The sequence below is a fragment of the Cheilinus undulatus genome, linkage group 9 (assembly GCF_018320785.1).
Source record: "Cheilinus undulatus linkage group 9, ASM1832078v1, whole genome shotgun sequence".
NCBI lineage: Eukaryota > Metazoa > Chordata > Actinopteri > Labriformes > Labridae > Cheilinus > Cheilinus undulatus.
This window is the reverse complement of record NC_054873.1, coordinates 23,532,919-23,552,371: the sequence shown is the minus strand read 5'-3', so window position 1 is coordinate 23,552,371 and position 19,453 is coordinate 23,532,919. Positions and strand designations below refer to the sequence as shown.

The window sequence follows — 19,453 nt, the reverse complement described above, 5'->3', positions numbered from 1 at the left end:
TTGTGAGTTTTTCAGCTTCTGTGTTCACTCCATCACTTTTTCAGTGATGAAACAAAAGGGAAGATGTTTAGTCTAAATGGCTTTCTGTATTAGACAATGTGAAGATAATGTGGATAGAAATGTATGTACAATGTTGTGTACCAGACAAAACTGTATAATAATAAATTTATTTACCTTTCAAATGAGTCACATTCTTGTAAATCAACAGCGACAAATATATTAAAGGTGAGTCAAACAATGGATTTATTGGCAATCATGTTTGACATAGGCTTCAGTCCTGCCCAAGGCATTACACAGTAATTGAATACAGTACTTCACATTACAAAAATAAAACCTTGCAAATAATGGGACAAATAGTTAGGGAGGCATCAGGTGGAAGGACAGCTGTTGAACCATTTAATAACCTAAAAGAATACTACATATTTCTACACACAGTACTTTTTTAAACTTCAGTAATAAGTGGATTTATTGACCTTTTAAGTTAAAAATGAGGTACAAAAACAGATGAGTGACATTGCAATCTCCAGGCTAACTATATTCTTTCAAGTCCTTCAGTTGCCAAGGGCTTTATCCAGATTTGTCTTGATGGCGTCAAGGAAGTCTGTGGTATTGACGTAGTGCTCGTTCAGCTTGACACTGAGAAGGCAAGACAAGATCAGGAAATTCAGCATCACACAAAACAAAACATGCTGAACAATAACAAAGACATTTTTCAGCCAGTTACATGATATGAAGCTATACTCGTATGATTTAAATAAACAGCATTACCATTATCCATATAGATTATTACTGGGTAAAAATTAAGAGGGCAGGATTCATATTAGAACTGTGGCAAAACTTTATGCACTTCAGTATTAATGTCTCTATTTTGCAGATAACAGCGCCTATCAAAGCAGAAAATCACAAGAAACTGTCTACAATTGTTTTAGCTCCAATGTCTCATGGATGAAAAATCCTCTTCAAGTTAAACAAGACAGCACATACCTCCACTGGGATTACACAACCCTTTCGTTAGGGTTAAATAAATTGTTGAGAAAAATGGTACACCCGTAACTGACTAACTTACTTAGTTTGCATTTCTTTACGAAAATTGCGAAACTTTGAAAACTTTACTTTTATAAAAGCATGTTTCCAACAAAGAAACAAGAAAAAAATTATCTCAAAAGGATGAATAGAACAAAAAACTCCAAATCCAACTGGTTCAAGAAGACACTGCTGATGTCACCGACATCAACAAAAAATAAGATGCACAGCCATGTGGCTCAAGAGTTGTTTTGGTGTATTGCAAGCTGGTTGGTCCGAAGCTTCACACTGGTAAAGGTAGTTCTGTCTTTGGAAAACATTTCTTTACACGATCAGATTTCTATCTTAAACCTTTGAAGTACATTTGTAACATTTATTTTTGACACAGCGTAAATGATGCCCTTAAACGTTAAGGAATGTATGCAATAAAAGGTTGTATTTTCCAGATGAAGTTTAAAATTCAGATCTTCTGATTCCTCTCTTAAGATGCACATGACAAGGCTCTAAACTAAAGAACAGTGGGTTGATGAACCAGTTATGTGTTATTTTCTGTCTCCATGGTGTAAAAATCAAACTTAACCCTGCATTCAAGCCAGCAAGTTTGTATCTAAAGTTGTAGCCTTGGTTGGTTGCATCATGGAAATACAAAACTTGTCTTAATTAGGGGAGTGTAGCGCCCAAACTAACCAAACTATTGTCAGAGAAATGTTAACTTTCATGTGACCAAATCAGTGAAAAGCATTTTTTCTTACTGCAGTGTTTGTTACAGTTCTGCCTCTCAACTCCTGTCATGTCTGAATGGACTAACTAGTGAAAATAACTGCTGTTTAACCATGCATAGCAAGATTATGTATTTAGATCTTATTATGATTAGGTAACAACAAAAGAATCATCCCTAAACTACAGCCAGTGTGAAATGGCAAGGGTGACACTAAGATGTGAAATCTTTAAATAGAAAAGGAAACAAAACACCATGACAACCATATTTTACAGACTAGACAAGACTAACTTCTACCTGTGTTGGAACTATCTCAGCTGATTTTACAGCCAAAATATAAGCCGTGCATTAACACCACTGCAAGTTAGAAGATTTCTTTAAACTAGGCAATGTTTGAACCTACACATAGCTGGTCAGAAGCTTAAACTTGGCTGAAAAATAAATATATACTGAAATATGTATATTTTAGATTATCATAAATCTTGAAATTAAGAACAATAACAATGTAGCAGCTTGAGATGAAACAATGTAAAAATTATGATATTAAACATGATGATCAAATTAGCAGCACAGGGACTAAACACTTTTTGTTTGAACACATTAAAAGTAAACATGAAACTTTTGTCAAGGTTGAAACTAGGGTACTGTATTTTGGTTTAATTTGATCCGTAATGCCAAAGTGTTTAGAGTTCATGAATTGATTAGCCTGTGGCTAAAGTGCTCTTTAGGCAACTCAGACAGTCACAGTGAGTGGCACAGGCGAGAGAGCAGAGGAGACATAGCGATGCCTCCTCCTCATTGATGTGTTTAACATCTTAAGTTAAAAGATTTTCCAATTCACTTTAGTTAATGAACCTATGTACCCAATGGCTGGGCATTATTTACCATGATATTAAAGCGCAGTTAACACTAACCGTTATCATGATAATTAAAAAATGAATGACATGATAAATGTGGGGAGATTTTTTATTACAGTTATCATTAATACTGGTAACCACTTTAGCTCTAGTAGCAGCTAGGCCCCATACTACAGCCAAGGTTGTGGCTCATTCAACTTATTTTACAGGTGGGGTATTATCAAGAGTTAATATAATAATTCCTGTGCATTTTCATTTTAAACTGTGCAGCTTTTGATGCTTTTCAGCTGTAGTCTATCTTAAATGGCAAAGCTTTTCTTAACTTTACGGTAGTGACTGTCAAATAATACTTCTAAGCCAATCACCTCCTTTACTCAGACTAGGCCTACAACTGAACACAGAAGCACAAAGAGCCGTCTGCAGACAGGAAAGACTGCCTAGGGATAAACGATGTGAGTTAGGGACAGTAGAGATGGGTTGATCTTGAAAGGAACAAAAAGAAGCTTTTAATCAAAAATGGAGGGACTCTAATATGTTCATTCTTCCCCATACTATGACATTTCCACATTTATGATTGTAACTGTGCTGAAACATACAAGACACACTGGTTTAAACCGTCCAAACATCACTACAAGACTTATCATGCTCCTTAAAGTTACAGGGATGTTAGATAAACATGAAATCTTTTTACAGACACAGGATGTAACCTGTCACATTGAGCTCAGTGTAAAATATTCACAAGACATGTTGAGGATCATGTCTCCTCCACTCAGAGAGTGGAAAAGCCCATTAAAGAGAAAGGTTATTTTAATATTACTTGAAAAAACTCAAAACAAGAAAAGGCTATTTTTCATTATATTTTATTACTTTTATCTTATCATTATATAGTTATCAAATAACAACCGGTTCATAAAACTTTTGATTGTAGGTTACTACCAATTGCAGATACATCGTGATATTTTTGCCTAATAAAGGGACAAAATTCTTCTCAGATAGAGCAAATGTGAAATAAAGGCCTGCCTCCAAATAATAAGCCTCCTTCATAAGAAGGCCTGGTACCTTCTGCAATTTTGCAACTAAGGCTAAAAGTTCAATATTTGAGGATTTTAGATGAAGTATTACTTTTGTCTTTTGGTTAACTAATTTTGTCAATTACATGAAGCATTTGGCAATTTTAAATCCTTTAATAGCATTTGTGTCCTTAGCAACAAGGGATCTTGAATAGTTTCACTGAAGTTTTTTTTAAATATGTCATGAGGAAAACAACAGCTTTTCTTCCTCATTTTCGTGGTCTCTGTCGCTGGTCCCTCCCTTCAACCCGAAGCAAGGGTGGAGGCTAAATATTTCCATGGAGTTTATCTTCATGTTTTTAAGTATTCTGTGACAAAGTGGTATAAGCTGCATTAACAACTACAGTGTAAAAATAAAGTGAGCTTACTTAGAGAGGCCGTGGATGCAGCCTGCGAGGTCCTTGGTCATTGTACCGCTCTCAACAGTCTCGACACACACCCTCTCCAAAGTCTGGGAGAACCTGCAGATGAACAAAGATGTTTTAGGAAAAACATGCTCTTTTTCATAGGCAGCACATCCTCCATAAATTTAAAACAACTCTTACTTGATAAGGTCAGGGTTGCCATCAAGTTTGCCACGATGTTCAAGGCCTCTGGTCCAAGCGAAAATGCTGGCAATGGGGTTGGTGCTAGTCGGCCTTCCCTGAAAATAAAGTTTACGTTTATTTTAACCATTTTAAATAGCTCATAGAAACAATTTGTTCTCCATTTTAATGTGCATAGTGCATCATTTATTCAATCTTCCTAAAATCTGAGCACACATCTCATTCTCAGTGTTCACCACATGATGGCAGCATTTCTCTGGGTATTATACCTTTTGTTTGCAAGACCATAATGAAGAATTCTCCATTTCATTGCCTGCTTGAAATGTTTTCCAATTTAAAAAAAAAAAAAAAAAAAAAAAAAAAAAATCAAAGCTTTGAGAAAAAAGGCCACTTACCTTCTGGTGCTCGCGATAATGCCTGGTCACAGTGCCGTGGGCAGCCTCAGCCTCAATAGTCTTTCCATCAGGGCACACAAGAACTGATGTCATCAGTCCCAGAGAGCCAAAACCTACGACGGGAAAAACAAAATGTAAAAAATCTGCAACCCACACATCTGCTCAAAAACTGGCAAATGTGTGCATTTATCAGTATTTCAAAATATAATTTCCAGAGGAGCCGTACTGCTTTCCGAATATCTCACCCTGTGCGAGGATATCAGACTGAACATCTCCGTCATAGTTTTTGCAAGCCCACACGAAGGCTCCAGAAGACTTCAGCACCTGAGCGACCATATCATCAATAAGCCTGTGCTCATACCAGATCTTCAGTTTGTCAAACTCGGGCTTGTAGTTCCTGTAGGAAGAACAAACAGCATCATAATCTACAGCTACTTTTGCTTTAGGAGTAGTCTCTTAGTAACTGTTTCTGTCAGTAAAAGTAAATACAATCTATTCAGGTTTGTATTTTGTTGTATCCTGGATTATCCAGGACAAGCACACAAAAACACTCACTTTTCAAAGATATCCTGGAAAATGTCTTTGAATCGGCCGTCATAGGCCTTAAGGATGGTGTTCTTTGTGCTCATGTACAGGGGCCACTTTTTACCGATAGCATACTGGAAGCAGCTGTGTGCGAAGCCTGTGATAGACTGTGTAGAGAGAGAAATACAAACAGGTCACAACTGCAGTAGCATTTTATCAGTAGTACAGAGGTTAACACCCTTCAGCTTTACAAGCTGAAAGTCATCACCTGCGACCTCTGATGTTGTTAAATCAAACAGACCTGTGTTGATGAAGGCAAACATAACAGTAGATTAGCCAGTTGAAAAGAGGCTGGTTTACTCTAAAAAAAAGACTTCTGTCGTTTCTACAAATAGCCTTAGGCAGAATTTAACTACATTATCTGCTTTCCTACAAGCATGAAAGCTATAAAAGTTTAAATTATAAGTACTTTAATCACACACTAATTTGAGGGATAACTGCTTGCAATTACTCACAATCAGTGAGGCAAAATGGGAAGATTAGGGTGGTAATTGGTGTGGAAACTAGAAACTTCCTGAAAGAATAAAGCTTTTACCATTTTGGATTCATTTCAGAGATAATGATGCATTTTTAAAGCTCTAAATAAAAAGAATCATCCCAAATTTATCTCCAGAGCTGCATATTTAATTAACAAAACCCTGTTCACAGATGCAACAATGAAACTGTCTAGAAATTTTCTGGGTAGCCTAAACAGAAAATTTCCTGACATGTTTGATCAAACTTTTTCTGTAGTTTGCATGACAGTCAAGATGTATAATGAAGTCTGGGTGTAAATTCAGCTGTTTGCATTTACACATGAAGTTCACCTGTATTTGTTTTCTTTTTTCAAAAGACATAAAAATGATCCTATCACATAAAACAAAAATAAACATTTGATTCACATAGACATTAAAATTAACATAGGTTAGGGGCTGTCCCATGGTGCATGGAAATATAATGTGACTGTGTCTATAGTATACCTAGGTAAAACAAGGCACATAACAATAAAGCAATTAAATGAAGGTGCAGGGAAACACTTTTAAGGATTAGCCCTCAGATCTTCAACACAAACACTCCAGTAGAATACTGGAAACATTTTAACTAATGTGCAGAAAAGGGTTCTTATTTTCAACTAAAAAAAATATTTTTGCAGTGTAAACTACAGTGCTTATAAAAATGGAATCCACCCCCTAGAATGTTTTACCCTTTTATTGATATTATAAAAACATAAATAAAAACCTCTTTACCTTTAAAGTGAAACAGATTTCTACAAGTTATGTCAATTAAATAACACTGTAAAGTCAAACATGTGACTGCATAAATATTCACCCCTTCATATCAGTTTTTAGATGCACTTTTGGCTGCAATCACAGCACTGAGTCTGTGTGTATAGGTCTCTATCAGGCTTGCACATCTTAAGACTGCAATTTTACTCCATTCTTCTTTGCAAAACTGCTCAAGCTCTGTCAGGTTGTAAAGGGCCAGCTGTTGAGAAGCATCCCCACAGCATGATGCTGCCAACCACTGCTTCACAGTGGGGATGGTGTGTTTGTGGTGACGTGCTTGGTGTCTGCCAAACATAGTCTTGTCTGATGGCCAAAAGCATAATTTTGGTCTCATCAGACCAAAGAACTTTGTTCTACTTGACTACAGTCTCTCACATGCCTTCAGGCAAACTCTAGAGGATATTTAATATGTTTTTATCAAAAGTTGCTTTCTCTTTGACATTCTCCCAGAAAGCTTTGACTGATAAAGAACCAGGCCAACATTTGTGTTATGATGAGTCTCTTCCACTTCAGCTGTTGAAGCTTGTAATCCCCTCAGAATAGTCATAGGCATCTTGGTGGCCTCTCTCACTAGTCTCCTTCTTGTACGGTAACAGTTTGTGAAGATCCAGGCAGATTTACCCATATTCCTTCCATTTTTGATGATGGATTTAACTGAACTCTGGGGGATTCTCAGTGCCTTGCAAATGTTTTTGTATACATCCCCTGACTTTTACTCTTCAATCATTTTTTCCCTGAGTTGCTTGGAGTGTTCTTTTGTCTTCATGGTGTAATGGTAGCCAGGAATACTGATTAACCAGTGACTGCACCTTCCAGACACAGGTGTCTTTATACTACAATCACTTGAGGCACATTCACTGCACTCAGATCGCCCCAATTTCACTAATTGTGAGACTACTAGCACCAATTCACTGGACCTCTGTTGAATTAGGTCAGACATGTTAAAAGGGGCACTCATTCACATTACTTTGTAGAAATCCATTTTATGTTTAATATCAAATTGTTTTTTGTAATTTCTTTGGTTAAAAAAAAGCCTAATTATATTGCCCATGATAAATTAATACAGTTTATAAAAGGGTAAAGCATCCAGGGAGGCGAACATGTTTTATAGGGACTATAAATGTCAAATAATATAGTGGGACGGCCATGCTTCACCCTCTGCCGATGTTTTAAGATAAAACTTATTCCATAATCCAGTTCAATAGAGTTCACTTTCAAGCATAGAGAATTAGCATTTGTGACGTTTCCTTTCAGATTTTTCAGTGATTAAAGTATTAGCTACACCAAGTAGCAACAATACTGGTGTGTTAAACAGAATCTTGTTAATTTCCTGTTCTATAATCTGCAAGAACAGCTATGCTTTTCTGCTAAACCACAGGCAATGGACGAGACCACCAGCTTCTAATGTGAACTCAGGTCTCAGTGGAGATACATAATGGTTAAATATACAGCATACGGAGTGGGCCCTGCGTCGGATCATGAGAATGTTTTGCACTTTTCCTTGCATCATCTTCAATTTTCAAATTTAGTTTAAATTCCCATATGTTTAAGGTAAGAAGTGTGTGTGGTGTCATATTATAGAAGTTGTTAAAAAGGTCAGCACTTTAAGACCTCTGACCTTAACTGTCATACTGCTATAAATTTTCATCATTAGTATTCTAAAAATTCAGATCAAATCCTTTCACTTAAGTTACCCATTTTTTGATATCAGTCTTTTGGCTAGGAAACTGGTGCCAAAATGGTTTGATTTGTTCAAGAATAAACAGTTCTGGGAAAGAATAAACATGCTCCTTTTTTCCAGGTGCTATTTAGTGAGCATGAGCTAGCTTTATCTTTAAGTAAACACTCACCTCGTCTGTGTTGTACATGCCCATTCCACAGCCACCAGCTGGGAAATCATAGACCTCCCATTCCTTAGCTGCACTACCGTCAGCAGGAGAGAAGATGATCTTGAATTTACCAGGCTGGTCAACAACAAAGTCTGTTGCTCTGTACTGTAAGAAAAACAAACAAAGAAAGATTTTACTTATTTTACACACAAGATCAGTCCTTGCATTACCAATGACGGTAAAGATGTGGAGCAAATTTTTCTCCAACATTTCAAAGGAGAATCACCTGATCACCAAAGGCATGTCTGCCAATGGTGATTGGCTGTGTCCAGCCTGGAACAAGCCTGGGAATGTTCTTGCAGATGATTGGCTCGCGGAAGACAGTGCCGCCCAGGATGTTCCTGATGGTACCGTTGGGGCTCTTCCACATCTTCTTCAGGCTGAACTCTAAATACATAAACAAACCAAATCTATGTTTTGACAAAAATACCACGACCTTTAAACAATGCAGTCATAGATTCAACTTAATTTTCACTGCTAGTCAGCGTTTTTCATCACTCAACATGGGGATAATGTTGAACTAAACAGCTTTCTTATCATAAATTCTGCTATTGCATTTGTCTGCAGTTAGTATAAAGACTTCCACTTGACATTATTCACATTTTTTCAGTTAAAACCTGAATACAAGAGCAAGAAACTTTGACGGCAGGTTTTTATCCTATTTGACTTGAACTTGTACAAGTTGCTGTAAAGTCTTGTTCCATACCTTCCACTCTGGCTTCGTCGGGTGTGATGGTGGCACACTTAACCGCCACATTGTACTTCTTGGTTGCCAGGGCGGAGTCAATGGTGACCTGGTCATCAGTCTGGTCACGGTACGGCAGACCCAGGTCATAATACTTCAGCTCGACGTCAACATTGTTCAGAATGAGCTAAACATTGACCAAAAAAACACAAGACAATGATAAGCATCCTGCAAATATATCTAATTTCTTGGGGGGGTCAATAAAGTGCTCTTTTCAAAACACATATTTCAACTTTGTAGAAGACTGAAGGACTAAAAATATCTCCCGGTGGGATCACTGGCAATTTTTATACTTGATATTTTATATTTGATATTTTTTAAGGTAGTAGACAAAAATTACCTTACAAAATCTAATTAATTTCATGCATTTTACAGAACAACTTTGTTTGATCTGTTTACAGGTTCTCTTTTGAAACAACAGTTGTAAGAAACAGTTCAAATGTTTTATCTCATGTGTTTCCATGTTTTCTTCCTGAGCCAACACACCATCTGTTCTCTAGAGATGAAATCAGCCACTGACTGAATGAAACATCACTCAGGCCCCTCCCCCACATCATACATACATAATCTGCCTGTAACCCTACCCTCACATCCACGTGTTAGTCTGTGATGTAAAAATAGGAGAGTTAGAGGGCCAGCGTGGGCACCCTGTCCTCTGAGACTCCCACCAGAGCCCTGTGTTTCTAACCCTCCACCTCTGGATGACGCTTCATTACCTTCTCTTTGATGAACTCCCAGATGATCCTGGTCATCTCGTCTCCGTCCATCTCCACCACCGGCTGAGCCACTTTGATGCGTTTGTCGGCATCTGTCAATCATACATACGGATGGGTTTATATTAAACATTCACTCGCTCACAACGAATATGTATTTGAGTTTCATTGAGTTTCTAATAAGGGCTGTGCAATATGGACCAAAATACTTTTGAAGGGCTGAATGGAATTAAAGAATAGGTTTCTAAAAAAGAAAAAGAAAAAAAAGTAACATTTCTGTCTATAGCCAGCTGCACAGTGTCAACATGTACTAGTGCATCTCAAAAAATTAGAATATCATGAGAAAGTTCAATATTTTTTCTCACTTGTTTCTGAAAATGAAACTCATATATTATATAGACTTGTTACACATAAGGTAAAGTATTTCAGGCCTTTATTTCTTGAAATGTTGATGATTATGACTTACAGATAAGAAAACCCAATATTCAGTGTCTCAAAAAAAATAGAATATTCCATAAGATCAATAAAAAAAAGGATATTTTGAACAGAAATGTCAAGCTTCTGAAAAGTATGTTCATTTCCATGCATTGGATTTTCTATACATTCTATTCTTGGATTCAAGGTCCCAGAGTCTGGAGAAAGAGTGGAGAGGCACAGAATCCATGTTGCTTGAAGTCCAGTGTGAAGTTTCCACAGTCAGTGATGATTTGGGCTGCCATGGCATCTGCTGGTGTTGGTCCACTGTGTTTTCTGAAGTCCACAGTCAACACAGCCATCTACCAGGACATTTCAGAGCACTTCATGCTTCCTTCTGCTGACAAGCTTTATGGAGATGCTGATTTTATTTTTCCAGCAGGACTTGGCACCTGCCCACACTGCCAAAGGTACCAAAAGCTGGTTCAATGACCATGGTGTTACTGTGCTTGATTGGCCAGCAAACTGGCCTGACCTGAACCCCATAGAGAATCTATGGGATGTTGTCAAGAGGAAGATGAGACACCAGACCCAACAATGCAGATGACCTGAAGGCTGCTATCAAGGCAACCTGGGCTTCAGTTACACCTGAGCAGTGCCACAGGCTGATCGCCTCCATGCCACGCTGCATTAATGCAGTAACTCATGCAAAACGAGGCCCCACCAAGTATTGAAGGCATAGAAATGAACATACTTTTCAGAAGTCTGACATTTCTGTTGAAAATATCCTTTTTTTATTGATCTTATGGAACATTCTAATTTTTTGAGACACTGAATATTGGGTTTTCTTATCTGTAAGCCATAATCATCAACATTTCAAGAAATAAAGGCTTGAAATACTTCACCTTATGTGTAACAAGTCTATATAATATATGGGTTTCACTTTCAGAAACAAGTGAGAAAAAATATTGAACTTTTTCATGATATTCTAATTTTTTGAGATGCACTCGTAGATGAAAAATGACAAATGAACTACACTTTTAAGGGAAAAAAAATCATAACAAAATGGTTTATAAATAAGAAAAAAAATAATAATCGCCATATTGACTAAACATCTTGAAAAAATTTCTTATGGTCAAAAGCATTACTGTAAGTATATTACTGAACTACATCACTATAAACGATATTGTTTTACCTTTTATCTTGTTTGAAAAATTATCAATACATCTTTAAAACTTGATATTCTGTCCTACTTCTCAACAGCAACCTTACACAGGAAGCAAACAGTACTGAAAGGAAAGGCTTGCTTTTTTTAGGCTGTCTGCAGAGTGTAGGCAGCAACATTTTCCTTTTCCTGTTTCTCTTTCATATGCCAAAGAAAATCTGGACCTCATGCTGCAACTTACAATTCCTCATTGATTGATCTGTAGTTTTACTTTTTTTTAAAATCAATCATCCTATAGTGAATAAATCTGCTGCATTTAAAATCTCTTTTCAACTGAAAACAGTACCTGTTGACTATTTTTCCGGTAAAACAGGATGAAAAGAGAAAAAAAAAAAAAACTTTAAAAAGCTAGAATGAAGAAACTATTTTAAATTTTTGTCTGGGAAAAATAGTGAATGGAAGAAGTGATAAATTTGCTGCAGATCTACTTTTAAAGAAAAGTGCATGATTTCCAAAGTCATTCATTTCCAAAACAAAAAGATAAGTGTCCATCTGATTTTTTATCTCACCTTAAATATACATGTGATTTCTATTTCATTTACTGGTGGCTGTGGTGCATTTAAAAGCTGTTTGCTAACTGCTAATGAATAACACAAAAGGAAGAAAACAATAATTTTAAGTGTTACAAATAAAACACAACTGTAAGCTAGTTCAGGCCAACAACTCGCACTGTGCCGAATTCACACCCAGCATGCATTACTATTCAACCACCTGTCACCTGTATTTAAGTTTTCTGATCTCTACCTCTGCTGTGTCATCGCCAGCTAAGCCAGGAGGTTTAAGATGCTGTGTTGTCAGTCTTCTAATTCTGTGAATTAAATCCATCTGTAAGGAGAAATTAGGTCAAAGCCTATGAAACAACAAACTATGCACTGCAATACATGTTTCAACGAATACAAGTGTGAATTAACTATATCCTTAGACTGCAGGGATGTCAAGAACCTAATGAGCATCTCTAAACTAAAGTGACAATCACTAAAATAAGATGTGAAAATAGATGTGTAAAATAAATCTATTTGCCTATTTGTTATTAATGAAGATTTCAATATGCTGTCATTAAGTCAACAGACTAGGCTGCAGTCCACGCATGAGAAAATATATCACTAGTATTCATTTGGATTTGGTTTAATCATTGCTAGCTATGAAAAGTACTTATGTGTATATAAATATGCTGTATAGCAAGCAGACTTCCTCCCAATATTTTAATCACATTTACAGTATCTCATCACTGTGATGGACAACTGATCAGTAAATTAACTAAATAAGGCTTCTTAAAAGTTTTTTACAAAGTGTGTTTGGTAAACAAACAAAGGTATTTCTACTGGCTGACAAAAACATCAGAGTACTTTTATGCTGATGTTTGCAACCCTTCATAATAAAGTCTAAACTAGTTCCTTGAGAAGACTTCTTGGTTTTTGTTTTGAGAGGCATCAGTTTTAGTCGAACAATAATACTATTAGATATAGGAATTAGCAACTCTTGGAATCCTGAATGCAGTTTCCTCTAAACCAATGCATTAGTAACCTGACACGCCAGATGGATGTTTCACACATCCATCTGGGAAACCTTCCATAGACAGCATTTGGGAAAGGGCAGAGCCTTTGAAAAAAAACAAACTCGGAGGGTGATTGGATGTTCTGTCTGTCACATCTTTACGGGCCAATCAGAGCAACAAAACACGACACGCTCACCACTACCAAGGTGCGCGTGCGCAGCTACCGAGGAATAATCTCCAAATAGAACTGCATAACACGAACCATGGCGACTGTAGACATGTCAGTACATGACTTTTGTCGTTTTGAAAAGAAAACAGCTCAGTGCTGTTCTTTGTTCTTCTTTTAATGAAGAAATGTCGTCAAGCTCTGATAAATGTGGTGCTTTAGCAGCATCCATGCTAATGTCTTCCGCCATAACTCCACCGGCCTCTTGTTGCTGCTTGCTCATGTCACGACTCCACCGTGCCCGAAAGTACTGCCCCTCGTCGCTGATTGGTCCTGTCACTTTCTAACCGGGCCCAAAAAGTTCAGACAGGAGCTTTGCAAGATGGATTCGCCACAGAAACGCAGAAACAGGTGTATCCAACTGCTTTGCAAGGTTAATGCATTAGCTTATGATGAAAACTTTTTACTTTTTTACTACTATAACTTAAAATGTACTTATCTCATTTGATTGTTGACTCCTAATAACATTGTCTCTTAACTTCTCTATTTCCCAGGTGGATCTGCAGAGCTAAGCACCTTTAATCATATCTCCTCTCATTCTGCTCAGTGTGTGAGCGTGCCACCAGCAGGACCATTTCAGCGAAAAGAAGAGTACGGGGGGAGGTGCAGAGGATCAAGTGACTCTCCACTTTCCCAGCCAAATTAATGTTCCCTCAACGCACTAAAGCCTTTCACAGAATAATGCTGGGAAACAGAAGAAGCCTGGTGGAACCACTGCACAACTAACATGACTTACACATACTAATACATTAAACATTGTTTTTTTTTTAAAATCCACATGGGTTTGTGACGACTTTTGACCGAGATGGGATTATGAAGCCTTGGTAACACCTGTCAAAACAGCCTCTGCTCTGTCGAGCACAGATACATGGAGAACATGCGGCTCTGAAAATAGACTCGTAGCAAAGACAGATCTGACCTTCAATTTAAAACTATGAAACTCACAAGCATAAAGAAGACAGAGAGAATTAACAAAACCAGAATGTATAATCCCAGTATGAGGGTTTGGGGGACTTTGTCAAGTTGTAGAAATACAATTTCAACTCTTAATGATGATCACTTTGGCCTTGTTTAGGGGGGTGTCCTAAGGAAGTGCCAAGGCAAAGTATCAAAAATTAAAAAAAAAACTTTAAAACTTAAGCCCCTAATATGACCAGAGTTATGGTAAAACTGGACATGATAGAACCAGGGTCCCTGCCAGCTCACTGAATGTGAATATTTCCTATTTTTTGGCTCAACTTACACTGAACATTGTTGTGTTCTGTACAAGAGATGCCCCCTTTTTAAGCCTTTTTATATAGTAAAATTTATTTTCTAAAAAAAAAAAAATACTGCCTTATTCTTAGCTGCAGACTGACTTTGTTTCATGTTATCACTATCAAGAATACAGAAATAAATTATAAAGTATGTCTGAATAAATATTTCATTTAAATGAAAACTATTAGTCCATTCATCTACTAGGCCAATGAAAAAGGTTATTCCAGCAAAAATATCAAAAATTCAGGCTTAAGATAATATTTATAAATAATCCAAACTATGGATTATGTTTTCCCAAACAGCATCTATCATACTGCATGCATTTCCATGCATACATCAGCGGTAGTCATGAACCCTGATGTGTTACTACTGACACAAATTAAAGAGGACATTATCATGTAAAAATCACTTTTTCAGTCTTTTCTAACAAAAATGTGTGACCCTGGCCTGTGCACAATCCTCTCAAATACCAGAAAAAAAGCCATTCCCTTCCACCCTCTCTTTCTCCACCTTTCAGAAAATGTTTTCTAAAACAAGCCATTCTCAGATTTTACCCTCATGATGTCACATGGGGAGTAAGCACCTGCCCCCAGGTGTGGTTGCCCCCCCCCCCCGCTTGGAAGAAAGTTCCATGCTCATTTCCTGATCCTCCTCTCAGCTGCCAGCTGAGATGCTGGATAGCTCAGTGGGTTACGCTGCTGACTTGGGTCTGGGAGATTGATGGGTCAAATCCCAGTCAGGTGCTTAACTCTGGATAAGTGTCTGTAACATTGTAACATCAGGAGTGCCACATCCATTACCTGAGAGGGGTGTAATCAGGGGCCGAGTCAGACTGCTAATTACCATTTAAAGCCACAGAAACAAAGGGGTTTTTAGACATGCAAAAATCCTATACTAGAGTGTTTTTTCAGCAACAAACTTCACAGGCATGTTTTGGGGGCCTCTGAGACCAATATAAACTCGTCTTCAAAAGGGTAAAAAATCCCCGTTAAGCATCCCATACGTTGATAAGTTAACTGGATTTTCTCAAATTTACTAACAGACTCAGTAATTCTCCAAAGATTAAAAAAAAAACTCTCCACTGCAGTGCATCATGGGTAAGTCATTAACAGCTACCGTTTGGCATCATTTCTGACTCGTCTAACCTAAATCAGCTCCAGTAGGGCTCTACTATCACAGTGGTTGGGGAGGGGAGTGCAGGAGGGAGCTGAGTATGTTATGTAACAGCTGAATGCATCAACAAACGCTGGACACTGAAGGGCAAGCAGAAATGAAGTCATGTGGGCCTGCCTGCTCGCAGCTTTTGCACGTGCTCGTGGTATAGTTGTCTGCAGATCTAAACCAGTTAGTGGCAAAAATATATGTTCAACCAGGTTATAATGGTGGTAATCCTTCGATGATTCATGGCTTGCTGTGGGTCTTCTTAAAACGGTTGTCTGCATTTACAACAAAATGCAAGAAAAAGAAAAAACAACAGCTACTATCTAACCATTTAGCCGTGACAAGGATGCAGGATACAGTTCACTGTATTTTTACTACCAGCATGGTTTTAGCACAGACATCATAACAATGTTTCTTATTTTGCATTGGGTATATCATTCATATAACAATATACCCAAAATGCCCCTGAATGAATTCTGTCTTAACTTAAAGAAAAACTTTGCAGTGCAAACTTTCTATCTTTAGTTTCATACTCCTGTCTACATAGGATTTAGGATAATCATGATACTTTTAACTGTTACGAATACTAAGAGCTTTGCTGTGTGCTCATTCCCATTTGTGCTTTAATATGCATTAATGGCAAGATGACAAAAAAAGTGTCCCCTAGATGACCAGCATAACCTCTGTCAATATGCCCTCTATGGTTAACTTTCCACAAATAGAAGCAGTCTGAACAATACAAAACAGAGTAAGGCTTTAGAGACTTTGTCTACAACCAAGCTTCAGGCAAGACTGCAGATATTTGTAAGATCGGTTAATGAACTGTCAAACAGTACTTGAAAGCCGACACAGGGAGGAAGCAGTTAATGCAAGACTTTTAAAGTTTACTGTCTGAAGTTTAACACTTAAAACCGCATGACATGCTCTTTCTGAAAGTTCACAACCGGGAGGCCAATTTTATGAACACTGAATATTTCAGAGCAGGTGCTTACACCTGCCAATAAAAGACAATTCAACTTGTGACAGGAGAATAAAACTGAAAACGATCACCTGTCAGCCTCAACTTTAAACTTTGCTGTCACACAGATTGTTGCACTCTGATAGTTTCAGGATTAAACACCAAACAGAGCAGTGACAGCGCTAACAGAGGTGTATGTTAACTAGGTGTCTGTGGGACTATTTTCTTTCAACAGAGTGAGATGTTTTGAGTACTTCGGGCATTCCTGGAGGTGCATACAGAGCTACTATCACTCAGCATTGACAGTTTAGTACACCTCTGAGATCATGTGACATGTTGATTCAATCACACTCGGGAGCCAAAGTGCCCTTCAACTGACCCACTGCTTTCCAAAGACAAACTTGTGGTGCTAGCGTGGGTTGCACGGAGACCTGCAAAACAGAGCAGAAATCCTGCTGTGATATTTGGGATGACTGCAGAGGGACCACGTGATAAATCCTGCTCCAAATGAAACACGAAAAACACGGATCGTGGCCTCACTCCTAGCACTGATTTGCACAAATTTATCGTGCATACACTTGAATTTGACTACTCCGTTATTCTAGGGTCGTGAGTGGTAGACTGTGGAGGTATTTGCTGTGGGGCGAATATAACCCCGGTGGAAAACATGATGTAGGACAGGCCGAGCTCTGGCAGCCATTGCTCTTTATAGCCGGGGCTCGTATTCGGCGGCGGATGACCTGAGGAAACTTTTTTAAAAGTCAACCATAAAACAATATGACAACTGAGAAGATGGTCGTCGGTTTATTTTAGGACATCACCTTTCATTTGAGTACCTGCACTAATAAAAGTCTCAATGACATTTCCGCACAGACCCGTGTCTAGCTAAAAACGGAAGATTCGTTTAATTCATCCGCTCAATCGACATTTTCACTCTCTTTTCGCGTATTTCTTCTTTTCGAGGGAACAGCAGGATGTAAACTCTACATGTGTAGTTTAATTTCATGATACATGTTCCCGTAAATGTCTGGCTCCTTTATGTGACCTTAAATCTTCACAATGTCATCAACTGTTCCACAAAGTTTGGATGAGAAAGACAAAGACAGCTCTCCTCCGGCTTTCTGCGCGTTTCTCTTTCCTGGCCTTCATCCCTCTTAAGATGAACTATCTGCTGAATATCTAAACCGCTTGCTTTTGAGCCGATATTAGACGACCACTGAAGCACACAGAAGCGCTTAACGCTGGAGCATCGTCGCTCTTAAGTAAGCGGAGAAAGCATTAACACCATTAACAGCATCCCAGTCTGCTAGCAGCGCAGCCCGGTTAGCATGGCTGTGTTGCCGCGCTACCGGCTTCCGATTCTGCAGCTGTTAGACTCGGCTTGTATGAATACAGCATCCGAGCTATAGCTAAAGGCGACATCTTAACACACAAGCTAGCACAAGCAGCAGTTAAGCTTCAATGTAATGATGCTGAGGATGACCCCGGTTATCTCTCTTCACTCACAGTTTCTTTGTGGCAAAGTCTGGCAACTGGCAGCCGGAGCGAGCACCGCGGGGTTTCTTGAAAAAGCGGCGGCGGACCTCGAAAGAGAGCTGAGGACTTTCAAATATCCAGCCATGTCTCCCAATTTGAGGTTGACACTCGACGAAACTCAGAGCAAAAGAGGGGGAAAGGCGCTCCGAGGCTCAGTGCAATATAGAGAGCAGCAGTAACAGCACCGCCCTTGTTCCCTCCCCGGCGGGACACGCTGAATGCTACGTCAGTCACACAGACACGGAGGAGGGACCGAAACAAACCTGCGGTTAAACTGCGCAGCTGCTAGCCTCAACACAACAGAGGGTTCAGAGCAGGGTGAGCTCTCTTTTTAACTGGCTGTAGCCTCCTAAGAACCTGCATGTACTTACGAGTATATTTTTTCAGTTTGACTTTTATGCAACATAGAAATAACGTCTGCAGTCAGAATTGCTGAGAAAATTGCCCAGAATGTCCAATAAAGTTTAACTACAGTGCTTAACACATTTATTAGACCACCCTAACCCTAACCAAAGTAAGGTTTATGCCACAGCTGCCCTAAATTAACAGCATTGATATTAAATTAAATCATTTTTTATGTTTCTGCAATGGTTAATACACCAATATGTAGAAGCTCTTTAACCCAAATGATATTTTTAATGCTAAAATATAATTATCATTGTTATTCATAAATTTTCAAATTTACTGATTAACAAAAAACCTGAAAAAATAGTGAAGCACATTATTATTAATTGATTAATATGTCAAATTATAGTTATTTACTTGCATTCCTGAACAGAAAAATGAGTTTTAGTGGTGGAATGTTATGCTTGATTCATTTCTGTCTTCTCAGAGAAGCCCAGTGAGCCGACTCAAATTTGGGTGAATTCAGTTTGAAATCCCTCATTCCTGTTCAAAACTGTAAAGCTTGGAGAGCTCACTGAAAATGAAAGAGTCTGTATTAAAGCACTTCATGATGCTGGATGGTCTTTAAGACAAATATGACAGGTGGTCTAATAAATTTGTTAAGCACTGTAAGTTGCGTAAAAAGTTGGGAGAATATGCTGCATGAATATTTTGGGGAGATTTCCAAGAATATCCATGTAAATTTAGGGGACATGTTGGCATATTTTGGAGATTTTTTTGGAAGTTATGTAAGACATTTGCTTTGAATGTTTTGTCTTTTTATGTTGTATTTTCATGGGAATATTGAAGAATTATTCTTTTCAATTTTCTGTTTTTTTTTCTGGGATTTTTTTTTAAATAATAATGTCTTTATTTACATAGCACATTTACTGACAGAATTTGTTTAAATGTATGCATGTTACTGTCATTTCCATGGAATTTTGGCTAATGCATTTTCAGATTTTGGGGAGTTTTTCCAATATTTTTTTTTC

General features: G+C 38.0%; 1 protein-coding gene across 1 annotated transcript; it reads right to left on the bottom strand.

The window, feature by feature from the left end:
• Nucleotides 1-219: 219 nt before the first annotated feature.
• On the bottom strand, nt 220-18,238 carry idh2 (isocitrate dehydrogenase (NADP(+)) 2). The gene is made up of 11 exons (XM_041796169.1): nt 18,048-18,238; nt 9,809-9,900; nt 9,054-9,219; nt 8,574-8,734; nt 8,309-8,452; nt 5,164-5,300; nt 4,854-5,005; nt 4,609-4,721; nt 4,214-4,311; nt 4,037-4,129; nt 220-636 (listed from the first exon to the last, which is right to left on the bottom strand). Exons 1-11 carry the CDS (start codon nt 18,160-18,162, stop codon nt 552-554), a joined length of 1,356 nt encoding a protein of 451 aa, XP_041652103.1. The 5' UTR covers nt 18,163-18,238; the 3' UTR covers nt 220-551.
• Nucleotides 18,239-19,453: the final 1,215 nt, after the last annotated feature.